The sequence below is a fragment of the Tiliqua scincoides genome, chromosome 1 (genome assembly GCF_035046505.1).
Source record: "Tiliqua scincoides isolate rTilSci1 chromosome 1, rTilSci1.hap2, whole genome shotgun sequence".
Taxonomy (NCBI): domain Eukaryota; kingdom Metazoa; phylum Chordata; class Lepidosauria; order Squamata; family Scincidae; genus Tiliqua; species Tiliqua scincoides.
The window spans coordinates 134,930,878-134,949,719 of record NC_089821.1 but is presented as its reverse complement, the minus strand read 5'-3'; the positions used below and the strand labels follow the sequence as shown (position 1 = coordinate 134,949,719).

The 18,842-nt window shown below is 42.7% G+C and overlaps 1 protein-coding gene across 2 annotated transcripts in view; it reads left to right on the top strand.

Annotated features, from left to right (window-relative positions):
* ITSN2 (intersectin 2) overlaps window positions 1-18,842 on the top strand; it is a 130,706-nt gene that overhangs the window by 13,649 nt on the left and 98,215 nt on the right. For both annotated transcript variants that reach the window (XM_066634544.1, XM_066634470.1), the window contains exons 2-5: window positions 1,276-1,368; window positions 5,208-5,271; window positions 11,100-11,263; window positions 16,060-16,251. In XM_066634544.1, the coding sequence (XP_066490641.1) occupies window positions 1,276-1,368; window positions 5,208-5,271; window positions 11,100-11,263; window positions 16,060-16,251 (513 nt within the window). The remainder of the gene's footprint in view (window positions 1-1,275; window positions 1,369-5,207; window positions 5,272-11,099; window positions 11,264-16,059; window positions 16,252-18,842) is intronic.

The following is an 18,842-nucleotide window of genomic DNA, read 5'->3' as shown; positions in this document are numbered from 1 at the left end:
TCAACCTGTGTAACCTCTTAGACTGACAGGCTCCTGCTTATATGACCATGTAGCACCATTGTTGATGCCGCTACATTGGCTACCAGCATGTTTCTTGGTATGATTCAAGATGCTGGGGATGATTTAGGCCGGAGGTGTCCAAAATTTTTGGCAGGAGTCTCTCTGTCACTGTGTCGGGCCAGGAAAAAAAAATAATTTACATTTCAAATTTGAATAAATTTACATTAATTTGCATTAATGAATATGTTAGAGATAGAATTTATATGAATGAATGAAGGTCTTGCAATAGCTCAAGGCCAGCCTTTCCTTCGCTGCCACTGCTGCATCACACAAGTGAAACAACAAGCAGTGCAGGGAGCCCTCAGCGCACAGCTCACGCAAGAGGTCGAACAGTCACCCTCATGCTGAGAGCATTTGCGTCGGGCCAGCATGGGCTACAGCAAGTATCTGGAGGGCCAGAGGCTCATTGGAGACTGGGGGCTCCCCACGGGCTGAGTTGGGAGTCCCCGAGTTCCACAAGTGGCCTCTGGGCCAGGGTTTGGGCACCCCTGATTTAGGCTAAGACTACATGGCTTAGGACCAAAGTGTCTCAAGACCTGTCTCCCTTCATAGGCATTTGTTCATTTTGTAAGATCATTAGGGATAAAACCCTCTTGTAGGTTCCACTTCTTAGGTGCAGTTGTCAGTGACTTATTAGAGGGAGAGGTGGGAAAACTGAAGCAGAACTAGTGAGAGATCCCTGAGAGACAAGGGCAAGAGGCAGGGCTCCAAGGCAGGAAGGACCTTGGTGGCTTGGAAGACAGAACTTCAAGGAACAAAGCAAAGACAAGTAGAGGAAAAGGGGGAAGAAGAAGCACTTGAGAAAGTACCCAAGTCCCCCAGCAAGCAACTGACCTGTACTCCCAGGACTATGCTAATATTTATCAAGGGCAGGGTGGGCAGTCCTTGGCCTCATGTACCCGCACCTAAAAAGGGCCCTTGAGGAGGGCATCAGTTTTACTCCACACCCATTCTACTGGTGTGAAGAAATAACCAGTAGCAAGAAAAGCAAGTTGCCCTGTAGACCTCTCCTCTGTATACCCTTATATACTGCATTCACAATAAACTGTTCATTTGAGCAGCACTCTTAAGTGATCAAAGATTCATTGCCAGCAAGAGTCACTGTGAGGGCAAGCTAAATCATGAAAATACTTGATTTAATTTTATTACTTAAAAACATAGGATGATACTTTTTTCCCAATTTATCTTATCTGTCTTAAACCTTTTGTCTTTCAGGAAGTCCAAACATGTGGGCTATCACCTCTGAGGAAAGAGCAAAATATGACAAACAGTTTGACAGCCTTAAACCAGTTGGGGGATACATTACAGGTTGGTGTGTACTTTTTCAGTAAACTGCCTTTTTAATTATAATTTTAAGATTTAATTCACAAATTTGCTTCAGGACAAAATTTGGCATAAAACAGCTTTTGAAAAGCACCCATATTTGAGGACTGTTTTTATTTCTACAGACGATCACATGGTACTTATTATCTGGTCCAATTTAATATATTGTGTGAGCCTTCTTTCATACACTACAGTTAACGGTTTTATTGGTTAATTGTTAAGGGAAACTTTGAAAAAAAAATCTTGTTTTTTCGAGACTGGAGTCTCAGGGCATGTTAACTTCTATAATACTTATATGGAATTCTGAACTTTACAAAAAAAAAAGAGGACTGTGCTGGTTTTGTAGTTACTATGTCCATGTCTTTAAGACAAATCAGAAATTGAAGCAATTGATTTTCCCAAGACAGCTGATCATATAAACCTTTATTATTATTTTTTTCTGTGTGCACTAATTTTCAATTATGTATACCATTCTATAATATGTTGATAATGCGATTGCATTGCTCAACTAGTGAATGTACTAATGTATTCATCACAGTGAGTAGTGCTAACAGTAGAATTTCCTGGTGCTTTTGAAGTATTTCAGGAGTATTGTTTGGACTTAAACTGTGTGTACAGTATATACACCTCTGAAATATTCATGCATGGAAACAGCTATCTTTATAGCATAGAAATACTATGGTAAATCTTTAATTGGAGTTATATTGAGGCCTATATAATCTACAAAAATGTTTGATTAATACGTACTAGTGTATTAAGCTGAATGTCTCTTGTTAAAAATATTTTAAATTATATTTCTTTTTTAATTTCTATGTTCTGTCAGCAGTAAAGACTCTGTAGAGTCTCATATTATGCTGGCTTTTCAAAGCAGGTTCCAGTCAGCCATCATTTGTCTTTGTCTTCCAGCTTGAGATTGGGTTGGAGAGTGATACATCCAGGCAGAAGTTCAACAGGTGAATTTCACCTGCAAAATACCTGAATGAATATTTGCCTAATGCAGTGATTTTCAGCCAGTGTGCCGTAAATGGTCTGCAGGTGTGCCATGGGAGTTTGGGGGAAGGTCATTTATTAGTAGGACCTTTGGGGTATACGGCCCCCCTACTGGCAGCACAGTGAGCATTGCAAGTTGTCAAAAAACTGATGCTGTGCCTTGACAATTTTAGCACCTTGTCAGTGTACCAAGAGATTAAAAAGGTTGAATATCATCAGCCTAAATGCTTCTCTGCACATATACTGTATGATATTGATGGGTCATTCTTAAAGCGGTCTATTTGTGGCAAATGACTGTGGATTCTGTTCCAGCAGAATTTTTGCCTGGACAGTTACTATACAGGAATAACCTAATTATCCACAGGTTTTTCACCCGCAGCTTTATCGCAACATGATGAGAAGGGCCCTTTAAATTAAAGGAAAAAAGTTGTTTAACAGTTGCTTCCTTAATGCGACAAAGGGAGCCGGCTGACAATCCATTAATCAGTCTCTCTCCAGGCACCTAGAACAGCTTCACTCCAAGGCAAGTGACCCCTCCCTTCCCCCTGAGTGAAAGAAAGATAATCACTTTGATTCTTCCCAGTGTTGTGCTGTGGGTGAAGGGCGGGGTCCTTGGCTCTAGTGAAGCCTTTCTTCACAGAGAAAGACTGATGAAAGACTGATGAAGCACAGAGACAGACTGATGGATTGTTTGCTTAATGACTCTGTCTTACATCATAAAGGTCAGCAAGGCTTAAATCACCTAGCAAAGGGACATTGCTTTTTTAAATGGATTTGCTTTAATGTGATTTTTGCCATCACACTGAGTTCTGGGAATGGAACCCTTGCATATAATGAGACTCAACCTGTAGTAGTAGGTGGCACTTTGAGGAAGCAGTGAGCCTTGTAAACATGCAAAAGGCAGTCATTCATCAGGTGTATCTCTATGAAGTGATTAGGGAAGCTTCATCAGTTGAATTTTCTCCCTGATGAATCCCTCCCAGTCCAGTGTCTAGCTGTAAGACCAAGGCAAAGAGTGGGTGCCTGAAGCTTAATATTTTTCTATAAACCTGATGCCTTTGCAGCATGTCTGATTACTGCCAAACATCTACAGGGAACTGTGTTGCTTCAGCTGAGCAGGGAAAGAGCTGGGCAACATTTGCTAGGCAGCTGTGGCTATCTCAAGCACATTGCCTTCACCTCCTCTCTTCCTTGGACCAAATGTGGTATGGTCTAGCAGGATGGCCACCAGAGTAATTTCCACCCTCTAAAAAGTACGTTTTTACCTTCTTAAAAGGATGAGCTTTCACATATTGTATAATGGTGATTTTAAACTCAGGCTGTTCTCTTTTCAGCAGGCGTCAGCTCTGTATATTGATTAAAGATTGTTTAAAGATATAAACATTGTCAACCCCACCAACCCCACCATTTGTTTATTTCTTAAACAAATTTGCCCCAAATTTGTTGGCTTGGTGGAGGCTGTGATTGAGATACTCTTACCCAGATTTGGGGTAGAATGGATTCTGGGCTTAGATTATATGACCAATAGAATGTTTGGGGTTTATAGTGGTGGAACCCTGTTTTTCCACATCACTTCAATAATACAGGCACTGCTGTGCTTGTATAATTTGTACGTGGAAGAGTACAGATTTGTACATGCTTTCCCCTATGTTTTAGGACAGTGGTTCTCACACATTTAGTACCAGGACCCACTTTATAGAATGAGAATCTGTCAGGACCCACCAGAAGTGATGTCATGATTGGAAGTGACATCATCAAGCAAGAAAAATTAACAATCCTAGGCTGCAATCCTACACACACTTGCCCAGGAGCAAGTCCCATTTACTATCATTGTTAAAAGAATATACATAGTAGCTTGTTAAAAGTACAGTAACATTTTCCCGAATGTAGTCACTTACCAGGGTAGCATCAAGTCTAATATATTAAAAAAAAATTGAAGTGAATGGGGACCCACCTGAAATTGTCATGTGACCCACGTAGTGGATCCCGACCTACAGTTTGAGAAACAGTGTTTTAGGAAGTTTGGATGGCGATGGAGGGAGCAATTAAAGAGCTTCATGAGGCCTGATGGCAACAGTATCAACTTTTTCATTCCCTCTGGGGGAAAGAGATGGCTAGAGGGACCATGGAGCTCTCCTAACCTACCTGCATTATATCCCCATTTTTTCCTCTTTGAATTGCCAGGATAATCATGCAAAAGCATTCGTGACTTATTTGCACACTACAGCAGTTGTTCACTAATATGTACATTCAGCTAACTAATATGTACATTGTCCTTTCAAAGTTCTCGCTCATTAATTTTCAAATTGTCAAACATCTGTTAAAATGTCTGAAACAGTCTATACAGGTCCAGCCTTTATATCCACTGATTCAGAACCCATGGATTCAACTCACCCTGGATTCTGAACCAACAGTGGAGCTCCCAGACCTGAGGTTCCAGATGCAATTGGTGGTGTTCTCCAGTTGCATTCAGGAGCCTTTCTGAAAACCATAGAGGCCTCTGCGGGCTTCCGAACACTTCCGGACAGTGACCAGAGAATATCTCTGGTTGTGTTTGACTGTCCTATGGACCAGTTCTACAGATTTGTTTATCCACACGGGGGGGGGGGGGCGTGTGGCGTGTGGCGGCGGCGGCGGCGGCGGCGGCCAGTGGGAGGCCTGTAAGTGGATCCCCCATGGATACCAAGGTCCAACTATATAATAAATGTGTGTGTGGCAAATAGCTATGGTACATTGATTCTTAGAAAGAAAGAAAGCAGACTTGAAAACCAATTGATTGTATAGAATTGCATTATATTCTCTCTACTTGTTACCTTCCTTTTTTTTTCTTATAGGTAATCAAGCTCGGACATTTTTTTTACAGTCAGGTCTGCCATCTCCAGTCTTGGCTGAAATATGGTAAACATATTTTTAAACATGTATATTCTTAGAATGAATATCTTATGTATTGATTTGGAGGTGGCTTACTCCAGGGGTGTCAAACTCATGCTGCAGGCCGAATACCTGCTGAGGGCCGAAAGTGATGTGATGTGACATCATTAAGCAAGTGATGGCCAGAAATAAGCACTTTAATCTCTCCTAGAAACCCATTAGTTGCAATTGACAGATAATATGCAAATCTTAATCCATCATAAAGTAACTGCAAATCAGCAACTTGATGATGCCTCAAAGAAGGCAAATTCTGCTCTGCATTGTATGATGTAACAACTCCCCGTATAGTTAGGGAAATATATACACACACTTCACAACCTTTATTGGCATATAACAAATAAACAGGATAAACAAACAAAATTATAACAATCACTAGAGAAAAACATAGTGAGGCAGGGAAGAGGGAAGTGGTCCAAGAATAGATAAGGGAATGAGAAAAAAAGGGATTTTTAGGAAGGGGGGGATATTTTAATAATATGAGACAAAAAACTGGCAACTGCCTTAGTAATATTTACTTGATTATCGCTAAGCAGTACAAAAAGGGGATCAATAAATGGACCGACAGGATGGCATAAAAAAGGCTCCACGTACAGCTTTCGAAGTGTACAGTGCGCTGGGCAATAGAGCAAAATATGCTCTAGCGTATCCGGTTCAAGATGACAAAAGGCACATAATCTGAGGTTCTGAGAAATATGGGGAAATCTGCCAAGGTGATACGAAGAAGGGAAAATATTGAAACGCGCAAGCATAAAAGTCCTTCGAAGGGAGGGGTTTATTAGGGTAACAAAATATTTGGGAGGCTGACCTGGTAAGGGACAGTAACCAAAAAAAAAAGGGGAGAACATACTGGATTCATATCAGCGGAAAGGGAGGCAAACTCTGCTTCCCAGAGCCTAGTTCGAACGGGAAATATATTAGAAGTGGGTAGTGTTCACTTACTAGTGCTTATGTCTGAAGATGGTCCTTGAAGTTTTGTAAATTCAGCTCCTTAATCTGAACTATTAAATAATGGTGTGGTCACAATATATGTTCTTATTTTTGTTTTAAAAGTGGTCTTTTTATTCTTTAAAAAAAAAAAAGCATGTCTAGAATGTAGGATGTTCATACTGTCACTACAGTGATTCCATTATCCCTCATTTCTCTGCATGCTAGAAGATGTATCAGCGGTTACTCTGAACAGGTGAATGAATGTATGGGTGAACCACCATCTCAGAATACTTCAGTGCTGCAGTCCTATACGTATTTAGTTGAGAGTTATATCCCACTGAAAGTAACACATTTTGGTCTCCCACTGAAAGCAGAGAGCATTTCAGTCTCCTCAAACTGAACATTCTGTGTAAAGGTGCCATTCTTTAATAGGAGAGATTTCAAATAATTCATGTGCATTCATTCAAGATGTATCACTAAGCTGGTAAATTGGACATCATTCATAGGTCTGACCTAGTTAACCTGATCCTGAATGCACAGGCACAAGCTCACAAATTGCCATGCACCTCTAGTCTTAGCCACTCTCACTTGTGAGCTAATCCCACTGAACTCAGGGGAACTTTACTTCCCAGTGAGTTAACCGTACAGTACATAGTGATGGTTTCATACAGATTGTTTGGCTTCTTCTTTGTAAGACACAACATAGAAAAGTTAGTTACTGAACAGCAGGAAGCAGAACAAAAAGTGATTTTTTGTTGTTGTTGTTGTTGTTGTTGTTGTTGTTAACAGTATTTATATACCGCTTTTCAACTAAAAGTTCACAAAGCGGTTTACAGAGAAAAATCAAATAACTAACTAAATAACTATATATGTGAATTAATACAGTATCCTCTTTCCAGAATTTCAGTCAGCTGGAGGACACTGCAATCCATATGTTCCATATAATTTCCAAAGCACAAAGTCATACAAATAACATTTTCTTCACCCTTCCACAGAAGCTCAATTCCCAGAAAATTGTTTAATTAAAATCAAGAATGCTCAATCAATTTGAAGCTCTCGAGAGACTGTCCAGCATCCAGTGTCTTTGATCCACCTCTCCCCCTTTTGCTATTTTTTACTCAGGCTGGAGGCTTTGATGCATGGGCACAAAACAAGTTTGCTCAGGTTGCAGTCCTATACTCACCTGAAAGCAAGTCCTACGGAAATAGTGGGCTTACTTCTAAGTAGATATGCATAGTGCTGTCAGTGACCTATCCAGCTTCCTATCCAATTCCTTGCCAGCTCTTTAAATGACCCAACACTACTTGCTTTTACTGTGTACTTAGCAACCTTTGTAATCGCCATTATGCAGCCTGACATTTTTTTTGAACATATGGATGGGAGCTCTGACCTGCCCTCCACCACGCAAAGCTTTTTTGTAAACATTTGCTAAGAAATGAGGCAGGTAGAATGGGATGGGGATGGCCATTGCCTGGCCCAGGGAAGGGCTGAGCTGAAGCCGGTTGCTTCCCATTGTTTGTATGGCTGGCAGGGAGAACCAGGGGGGTGGGAGGAGGTGGAGCTGTGCCCAGCAGCCAGGCACATCTGAAGTGAATACACATGTGTAGGCCATTTCTTACTAAAGCAGCATTGGCTTTGCTTGCTTTGCATGCCTGTGCTCTCGCCTTCCTTTGTACCTTGGCTGCTGCTGGGAGCTTCATTTCCTCCTCTTCTCCCTTTGCCTCCTCTTTGGCTCTCCCTGTCAGCTGCATGGTCAATTGTTATCATTGTGCAAAATTGGAGTTTGCCGCTGCTGGCTACGAGGCAAGGCAAGCACCATGCAGTCCAGATGAATAGCTTCTGCAGACCAGAGCCAGCCTGTAGGTCTTATGTTTGACACCCCTGGTTTACCTAAATAGTACTGTTCTTCACAGTCGTTTATTCGTCTTGTCTTTATCCTGCATAATTGTTATAAATACTTTTGCATTGTTTTATTTTTTTTTATCTAAATTTTAAATTTCAGCAGAAGAAACGAAAGACTTGGATTGGATTCTGAATATAGGTTGTTGTTGTTAAAAAATATTTATATACCGCTTTTCAACAAGAGTAGTTCACAAAGTGGTTTGCTTAGTAAAATCAAATCAATAAATGGTTTCCTGTCCCCCGAGGGATCATAATCTAAAAAATACAGAAGAGATATCAGCAACAGCCACTGGAAGAGATGTTATGCTAAGGTGAAGAGGGCTAAATACAGGCAAACACCACTTTGCCATAAGAACAGAAGAAGAGCCTTGCTGTTTCAGGCTGTAAATCATATTGTATTTAATAGGTCTTACTCCCAGGAAAGTGTGCATAGGATTACAGCTTTAGTCCAGCTTCATATTTCACACTGGTCACCAAATGCCTCAGGTAGCACTCAAGACAACAGACCTGTATCTTGTTGCCACTCCCTTGCATCTAGTATTCAGAGATAGGCTACCTCTGGAGGTTTGCGTACAAGCATTACTGTATACCTCTGGTGGACTTTTCCTCCATAACTCTGTCTACTCCCCCTTTAAAGTAATTTGGTGCCAACACAACATATTGTGGCAAGGAGTTCGACAGGTTGATAAGTGTAACTGATATATAAACGATTCTGAAGAACTGAGAACTAGCTACTGTTTCTAAGAACAAACTGAAACAAACAAAAAAGTTAACATTCATGGCACCCAGTCCTATCCCTCCCTGGCACTCAGTGCTACAGTGGTGCTGAAATGGCCATTGCCGTATCCTGTGGAGCCAGGGAAGGTGCTGCTGGTCTCCTCACAATAAGGGAACCTCGGTCCCTATGTTGAGTGCGGCTGGCCTATGGGTCAGACCTATGAGTCTGTTCAGGTCTGTGTCAGCCCATGAGCTGGCGCAGAACCAAGGAGACCTGTGTTGGGTGGCTCGGTTCCTGAGAGGGGATAGGATCTGATGGCAGCCATCCCTAGCCCGATCCACCCTCCCTTCCCTCCACCCAGTTCCACACCTCCCTGCCTTCCCCCTGCCCCCAAAGCATCCCCACCACTCAATGTGGATACTCACCACCAGGTGCTCATTGTCCGCAAACTTCTGGCACTGATGCCAAATGCCAACGGGTGCTGGCCTCTCTGCCAGCAGCCAAGTGCCTTACTTTTCCGACAGCTGTTGTTGGGGTAGCACACTGGCCGCCAGCCCAGCCCAGCCCTGATCAGGCTGTAAGACTGCAATCTTGTGCGCATTTGAACTCAATGGTACTTCTGAGTATACATACATATACTTGTTCTCTAAGGCAGCAGGCTCCAAACTACGGCTTATGGACCATATCCAGCATTTGAAAAAAACCTTCCTGGCACAGTACTTACTATTCCATGCTGCTGCCTCTTATCTTTCCCTGCAATCTTCTCACAAACTTGTGCCCAGCAGCTGCGTCTCCCCAGAAATTGGGGTACAGAGCCCGCTGGGGCGACAGGCAGTAGAAGCGGCTGCCCAGTGTGGGTTTGTGGGTGCTGGGGGCATAACTGAGTCATAAAATTATGCATTGGGTGGAAAGATTTTTCCCTCTCGCACAACCCCAGAACCCAGGGGACATCCACTAAAATTGACCTGCAGGATAGTTGGAACAGACAAAAGGAAATATTTCTTTACACAGCGAGTAATTAATCTGTGGAACTCCTTGCCCTAGAATGTTCTGGTAACACCTGGACTAGATGTCTTTAAAAGGGAATTGGACAGATTTATGAAGGAAAAGTCCATCACAGATTACAAAACCATGATGACTATATGCACCCTCCAAGTTTTAGAGGTAACCAGTCTCTGAATGCCAGATGCAAGGGTGTGGCAATAAGGTACGTGTATCATATTGTCCTGATTGCTCCCTGAGGCCTCTAGTGGGCCACTGTGATTTATAGGAAGTTGGACTGGATGGGCCCTTGACCTGATCCAGCAGGGCTCTTCTTATGTATCCACCTGCCCCTTGCCCAATCCGGTGGCTCCTGCCACTGATGTTTTTCCCTCCTCCCCCAGGTCACCCTGACACCAAAGACAAAAAGACCCAACCATTCTCACAGCTATCGTACTTTACAGTGACAGTTACCTTGCAGCCATTTCCAGTGCAAGGCAATTTTGAATCACCATGGCAACCAGTTGCTTGGAATTTGTTGAGCCCTGGTGTATATTAACATTGTCTGTTCATCATAAGCACATCTGAATCACTTGAATAATGGTATATTTTGAAAGGGAATCGTAGTGATTTTGGATCAGTCTTATGCACTTCATGCAATCTCTAGGCTGAACCCTGCTCAGGTCATGAAGAGCACTTGGTTGAGGTCTGACAGTGGTACTACATTAAAAGAAAGGAAACTTGCATGCTATTTCTGAATTGGTGGAGGGAAAGAGAGGCTGATCCACAGCAACCTTGAATTACCTCAGGATGCTATTCTTGGAAGCCATTTTCCTGTTGCTAGAGAAACCCAAAGTGCTTTGTGAATAAATCCACATGTGAACTCCCTTGGCAGATCCATAGGCAGTCATGAAAAAGTGAACGTCTTCCTTCTGCGTTGTGTACAAAACTCATGTCTTCCTCTAGTGAAGAGTTTGAAATTATGAAAATTCCTGAACACTGTTGTATTTGTGTGTGACTGGTGACTTGAGCTTTCAATACACTTTATCCTCCCACTGCTGCTTGATAAACAACTGTGGCTAAAAACTCATGCTGGGCTGAGATCTGTTGTATCTTCCAGGAGAAGAGAACAATTACAGAAGTAATAAGCAACAGACATATATAGAAAAAAGTAAATATGAGTCATTAGCCAGAGTGAACCTTGACTACTGTTCAGCTATAGAATATATACAAATATAAATCATGGATTTGTCTCTTTTCTTTAAAGGGCTCTTTCAGACCTTAACAAGGATGGGAAAATGGATCAACAGGAGTTTTCTATTGCTATGAAACTCATCAAGCTAAAACTACAAGGCCAATCCTTGCCTGTAGTTCTTCCTCCAATTATGAAGCAACCTCCAGTGTTTTCTCCCTTAATTTCGGCTAGATTTGGTAATCACAATTATTTAATAAATGTAAATGTGGTTAGAGACTTCCCTCAGACATTTATTGATGAATAACTATAAATAACTATGCAAATGTATGTTAGTTTTAGGTCATTAAAAAAAAATTACGTACTGTCCATACAGTAGGTCCCCTATATGCACAAAAGCAGCACCAAAGGATGTACTATGTAGACTTAGGGCTCAATCCTAACCAGCTTTCTAGCACCAAGGTAAGGGTGATGCACCTCCGAGGTAAGGGAACAAACATTCCCTTACCTTGAGGAGACCTCTATGACTTCCACCCAACTGCATGATGCAGCACATATCCCATTGGCACAGCTATGTCAGCGCTGGAAAGTTGGTTAGGATTTGGGCCTTAGATGTCCATGACTTGGGAACCAATATATTGCTATCATAGAGTTGAAAAGCTATCATTTTAGCTTTCTTATATAAAGCCCTTGAATACAGTAAGGAATGTTGTTGAGATGATCTTGTTTTTAATGGCATAATAATAACAGTCACCACACCATGTGTGTCAGACCACCTTCCATGCTTCATGACACACTGCTTTTGAAAGTAAAGGGAGTTTCAAAAGCATTTTCTGATGTGACAGGAGGGCCTACTGTTCAGAGGAAAAGTGGAAACATTGTGTTGGGCATGCCCAAACCTTTCTGCATGCCTAGAATAGCCCTTTGGATCCGGGCTAAAACTTGTTTTCTTTTTCTACAGTGATCTTGTAAAGAATGATCTTAAGCTTAAAACTATTCTTATTGCTTAAATATTTATTTATTTATTTATTTATTTATTTATTTATTTATTTCGATGTACTGTCTCTGGCTTGTTGCATACCATGTCTGGCATGTATTATGACGTTCTAAAATATTAGGTGAAAAACTATTTATCGTAGAAGGACCAAGGCTGGTGTCAGAGGTTGGTCAGGTTGAACAATGGCTGAGGGCCTAGACCTCCCTTGACAGTTCATCTGGCTGACCCCTGAAAACTCTTAGTACCTAGGTAGGGCACAGGAAGCATGGAAGAGAGCTCTCCTTGGTCTCCTGCCCAGTTTCTGGGCAGCAAATAAAGGACAGTTCTTCTTTGTGCCATTACAGCAGTTGCTGCTTCCCCCTCTCGTTGCCTAATAAGTTTCCCTGTGGCTTGCTTGATGATGGAAGAGGAAAATGGCAGCTACAGTGGTCCTTCATTTGGCTATTGTGCTTTTCCAGAGAGCCCCTGAAAAGGTGGTGCTAAGACTGAGAAGATCCCAAAAATGAAGTCTTATGTGGATGTAAACGGGCCTGGCCCAAATTGAACCAGCACCTGAAGTGGTGTGCACTATTTGTTTTGTGTGCACGCCCTCGCAATCTCCACAACTTCTCCTGAAGTGATCAGGTGGGAAGTATCCTGGGAAACTTCCTGCCTGGCTTGTTTAGAGGAAGCAGTTGCAGAAGAGGTGGTAATAGAGGGACAGGGTGTGCACACTGACATGCACTCTCCCACAAAAGGGGACAGGTTCAGCATGGCAGCTACGTCCTTCATCTCTGCTGCTACAACCTTTACTAGAGGTGTGGGAGGCTACCACCCCCACCCCAGCTTGCCTAGTCGCTGTCCCTTCCTTTGTCCATGCTCTGTCACTCTGTATTTTGAAATAGAGCAGCAAAGTGGGGCCAGAACATGAAAACCTCCTCCTGACCCCTCCTAACCGAGGAGTTAAGTCAGATAGAGGTTAAAAGAGAAGATGTTTCAGACCTCATTGATAAATTAAAGATCAATAAGTCACCGGGCCCTGATGGCATCCACCCAAGGGTTATTAAGGAATTGAAGAATGAAGTTGCAGATCTCTTGACTAAGGTATGCAACTTGTCCCTCAAAACGGCCACGGTGCCAGAAGATTGGAGGATAGCAAATGTCACGCCTATTTTTAAAAAGGGAAAGAGGGGGGACCCGGGAAACTATAGGCCGGTCAGCCTAACATCCATACCGGGTAAGATGGTGGAATGCCTCATCAAAGATAGGATCTCAAAACACATAGACGAACAGGCCTTGCTGAGGGAGAGTCAGCATGGCTTCTGTAAGGGTAAGTCTTGCCTCACGAACCTTATAGAATTCTTTGAAAAGGTCAACAGGCATGTGGATGCGGGAGAACCCGTGGACATTATATATCTGGACTTTCAGAAGGCGTTTGACACGGTCCCTCACCAAAGGCTACTGAAAAAACTCCACAGTCAGGGAATTAGAGGACAGGTCCTCTCGTGGATTGAGAACTGGTTGGAGGCCAGGAAGCAGAGAGTGGGTGTCAATGGGCAATTTTCACAATGGAGAGAGGTGAAAAGCGGTGTGCCCCAAGGATCTGTCCTGGGACCGGTGCTTTTCAAGCTCTTCATAAATCACCTGGAGACAGGGTTGAGCAGTGAAGTGGCTAGGTTTGCAGACGACACCAAACTTTTCCGTGTGGTAAAGACCAGAAGTGATTGTGAGGAGCTCCAGAAGGATCTCTCCAGACTGGCAGAATGGGCAGCAAAATGGCAGATGCGCTTCAATGTCAGTAAGTGTAAAGTCATGCACATTGGGGCAAAAAATCAAAACTTTAGATATAGGCTGATGGGTTCTGAGCTGTCTGTGACAGATCAGGAGAGAGATCTTGGGGTGGTGGTGGACAGGTCGATGAAAGTGTCGACCCAATGTGCGGCGGCAGTGAAGAAGGCCAATTCTATGCTTGGGATCATTAGGAAGGGTATTGAGAACAAAACGGCTAGTATTATAATGCCGTTGTACAAATCTATGGTAAGGCCACACCTGGAGTACTGTGTCCAGTTCTGGTCGCCGCATCTCAAAAAAGACATAGTGGAAATGGAGAAGGTGCAAAAGAGAGCAACTAAGATGATTACGGGGCTGGGGCACCTTCCTTATGAGGAAAGGCTACAGCGTTTGGGCCTCTTCAGCCTAGAAAAGAGACGCTTGAGGGGGGACATGATTGAGACATACAAAATTATGCAGGGAATGGACAGAGTGGATAGGGAGATGCTCTTTACACTCTCACATAATACCAGAACCAGGGGACATCCACTAAAATTGAGTGTTGGGCAGGTTAGGACAGACAAAAGAAAATATTTCTTTACTCAGCGTGTGGTCGGTCTGTGGAACTCCTTGCCACAGGATGTGGTGCTGGCGTCTAGCCTAGACACCTTTAAAAGGGGATTGGACGAGTTTCTGGAGGAAAAACCCATTATGGGGTACAAGCCATGATGTTTATGCGCAACCTCCTGATTTTAGAAATGGGTTAAGTCAGAATGCCAGATGTAGGGGAGGGCACCAGGATGAGGTCTGTTGTTATCTGGTGTGCTCCCTGGGGCATTTGGTGGGCCGCTGTGAGATACAGGAAGCTGGACTAGATGGGCCTATGGCCTGATCCAGTGGGGATGTTCTTATGTTCTTATGTAAACCAGGAAAGAACTACCCAACTTCTTTAAAAAGAGGGTGGCACCCTTTTAAGGAAGAGATGGTGCATCTTCCAGCATCCTTATTCTAAAACAGCTCTCTCAAAACAGAGTGGCAGAGCAAAGAGGAAGAGAGATGGAGGCAATGTAAGGTGGGCTGGCCCTAGATGTAGAGTCGTAATCTAAGATTACTGTAGATACTCGCCTATGTCGATTTCACAGATAAGCCAGTTTTTTGAGTCAAAATAATGGAATTTTCTATGACCCTCAGATAAATCGGGGTTAAACTTAGGGGGGTATCTGTCTATAGTTTTGTCTGATTTTACCTGAGGCCAAATCCTTAAAAATAATCTACCACTAATGGCTAGTTTTTGGTGATCAATTCATGTATGAATCAGTGATTGAAAACCAGCACAGTAAAAAAATCTGAAATATAATATGGAAAGTGATCAATCATCAAGAATTTCTCAGGACATGTCTGGTACAAAACAGTGTAAAGGCATATTCTTCAGTTCTTCAAACAGATAAAGGGAGAAAATAGTGTGATGAATACATGGTATGTGTTTTCATGTAGAGATGAGGGCTTGTATTAATATTAGTTGCAAACATTTAGCTAATTTGAGAGTGCAATTTATGGAATGGGCTGCCAAGGGGTATGCAAGTGAAAAAGGTTGGGAACCACTGCAGAAGAACCATTAATCAAATCCTTCTTTAAGGTACCTGGTGTGTTAAACCAGAGGTTCAACATATAACATTCAACTTATAACACATAACTGGGAGTGTGCATTTCAATTCACAGCAGAGAGACAAGCAACAAGAAATTACTGTAAGTGCAGCTGCACATAGTTGCAACCCTGTTTACTCAGAAGTAGATCCATTGCTTTCCATGGGTGTTATTGTTAAGTAATGGTGCACTGAATTGTAGCCAGGGACTTTGTTTCAAATAGAAACAAGGATTACATCCTGGTGTTTAAAAAACAGCTCTAAATGCAAGCATTTGCAAAATGGAAGGAGGCCGCAGCAGCTCTGCTAAACTTAGAGAAGGAGGCTGGCTTCAATTCAGTGGAAGTTTCAGGAGCAGTGAAAAGGTTAACTTTGGCTGGAGCTTTCCAGGGATTGCCTTGGAGATTAATGGCCCTCTAATTATCTCTGCATTGCTGGTGCTGCTTGAAAAGCAACTTCTCAGGAGTTGAAAACTTCTGCCCCCTGAGTGACTTCAGAGATAAGGCGAGGTGATTATCTAAGCTTGATTTATTGGCAGAAATTTCTCGCCCTGTAGGCAAGTAGCATAGTTTATATAGTGTCTACTGAGAAAAGTTGAGATTTGAGTTTTCAGAACTATGATTAAACTATGTAATTCTTCTTTTAGGCATGGGCAGTATGCCCAATCTGTCTGTTCCAGCACCTGTTCCTACAATTGCGCCTTTAGCTCCAATGTCATCTTTTACATCCATCCCCCCTCTGGTTATTTCTGCTCCCCTTTTGCCTTCTGCCAGCACATCATCTTTGCCAAATGGAACATCCAGTCTTCTTCAGCCTTTATCTGTATCATACACTGCAAGTGAGTATAATCAAAGTATTTTCAGTCTTAACAGTCTGAGTCATGTGCAAGTTAGTTTCTTAGTTTTAAAATCAAAAATAGTCCAGACTGAAAAAATCTGTGTTTCTCCTATTTCTTCTTCTAGTAAAGATACAATTGCCAGTTTTTTCACCTAAAATCCCTGCCCTCCTTTACACAAAACATTGTGTGCCAGAGATGCTGTCATCTCCTCTGTCTGTGAGCCAAGTTACACATGACACTCAGTTGTGTCATTCACTCCCTTGAATGTTTGGTGTGTTTAGTTAAAAGCAACCTGGGAGACTCCAGTTGAGATCAGGAAAAGTACAGGGTTCCTTTCCAAGCACTCACGTGGATTAAAAAAATACCCGCTATAGCAAATAAATTAAAAAACAAAGTTTCTTTGCTCCAGTGATTGAAGAACAGCCTTGCAGACCTTTGGACTCTAAGAGAAGAGTCATTAAGAAGACAGTCCATCAGCACTTCACTCAGCCCCTCCCTTCACCAATGCAAAGTATCTTTCTTTCACTTGCTCAGGGGGAAGGGAGGGATTGCCTGGAGAGAGAAGGATTGATAGATTGTTAGCCTGCTGCCCTCTCTCTCTCTCTCATTAAGGAGGCTGTTGTTAAAGAACTGTTCAGTTGTTAAAACTGATTTTAAAGGTATGCATTTTTCCCCTTCTCCAGGGATCAGCGCATTCTTTCTCATTTGCAGGGGCCATTCCTGTTGAGTCAGATCCATGTATAAAAAATCCATGTATAAATAGGCTGAACCTGTATGTGGAATGGGGAGGGTACAGAGAGAGAGGGCTGTTTAGTCTGTTCCCCTTCCTAGTGTTTGCCCACTCAAAATCACACATGTGCAGGCTTCTTTCCCATCCACAGGAAAAAGTCATAGGAACACGTATGTTCTTCTCTGCAGGTACGAAAGTGGCTTAAAAAGGGTTTGTTTCAAACAGACAGATGTTAGGAAGGGGAAAGGTTGTCCAATCTCTTCCTTAACCATTCCTTCCATTGTCAGTCACAGCTTCTGAAGCTCTTCAGAAAGCAAGCAAGCTAGTTCACACAAATTTGGAGGGAAATGTAGCAACTCAGCATCTCATTAGAAGTTACAAATTGTGACTGGTCTGGTAGCAAGCATTATTTTATGCTAACTAGCTATGAATAATATCGCCACGGTATTGCAATAGTATTGCATAACTGATTTATTAATTGAAAGATGTTTACTTAATTAGACTAATTGTTCTACTATTAACTTTTTTTTAAAATGTTGATTTTCACAGGTAGAAAGTGCACATCTTTGGTGTACTTTAAGTACAGCTGGTTAGGGTATAAAGGAAAAGAATGATGATTTGTAGAAAGAGAGAATGAGTGAGAATAGGAAAGGGGGTGGTTGGTGTGTGTGCATTAGAAACTTGAAATCAGAATACAGGAATACTTTACACCAGGGGTGCCCAAACCCCGGCCCTGGGGCCACATGCAGCCCTCGAGGCCTCTCAGTGTGGCCCTCAGGGAGCCCCCAGTCTCCAATGAGCCTCTTGCCCTCCGGAGATTTGTTGCAGCCCACACTGGCCCAACACAACTGCTCTCAGCGTGAAGGCAACTGTTTGACCTCTTTGCCTGAGCTGTGGGATGAGGGCTTCCTCCACTGCTTGCTGTTTCATGTCTGTGATGCAGTAGTGGCAGCAAAGGAAAGGCCAGCCTTGCTTTGTGCAAGGCCTTTTATAGGCCTTGAGCTATTGCAAGACCTTCATTCATTCATATAAGTTCATCTTTAATATATTCATTTATGTAAACTTATGTAAATTTATTCAAATTTTAAATGTAAATTCTTTCTTTCCCTGGCCCCCGAAGCAGTGTCAGAGAGATGATGTGACCCTCCTGCCAAAAACTTTGGACACCCTTGCTTTACACCAATGGTTCTCAAATGTTTTGGGAGCTTTACTCCCAAAGTAAGTCTTTGCGAGGGAGGGGCAAGGGGGTGCAAGGGAGGGGTGATCCCCAGGATTGTCTTGCTAAGGGAGACGGGGGGGGGTGCTCTGATTTACAGTGTGTTAGGGCAGGCAGAAGGAGGTGCAGTGAGCCCCATGCAGTCCTCTGCAGAGCTCCCTGATGCTTGGAATCTTCAGAAATAGCAAGCCACTTCCTGACTGCGCTCACAAACCAGAAGTGGTTTGCGCTTGTTATTTCTGAAGATTCCAAGCCTCGGAGAGCCCTGCAGAGGTCTGCATGGGGCTCCCCACACCGCCTGCTGCTTGCCATAACACACTGTAAGTAAAAGCACCCCCTCGCCCCCTTAGCAAAGTGATCCTGGGGATAGTGTTGGTGCCTCCCCCCTTCCCCCACCTCTTAAAGGGACGGGGGAAGTGTTACACTTTTGTCTGGTTAGGGACCAGAGCCTGGATGAAAGAAATGGATGGATGTCAAAACATAGCCTTATTTAGCTTGCAAATTTATTTTGGCTGCAAAAAAACATAAATAACCATATAAAACATGCAAATGCATGCAAAACCTAAATAAACAAATAAAACAAAAACAAACACAAGAGCACCGGAAAATGTTGTGGAAGGTTAGATGAAATTAGACGAAAGAGGA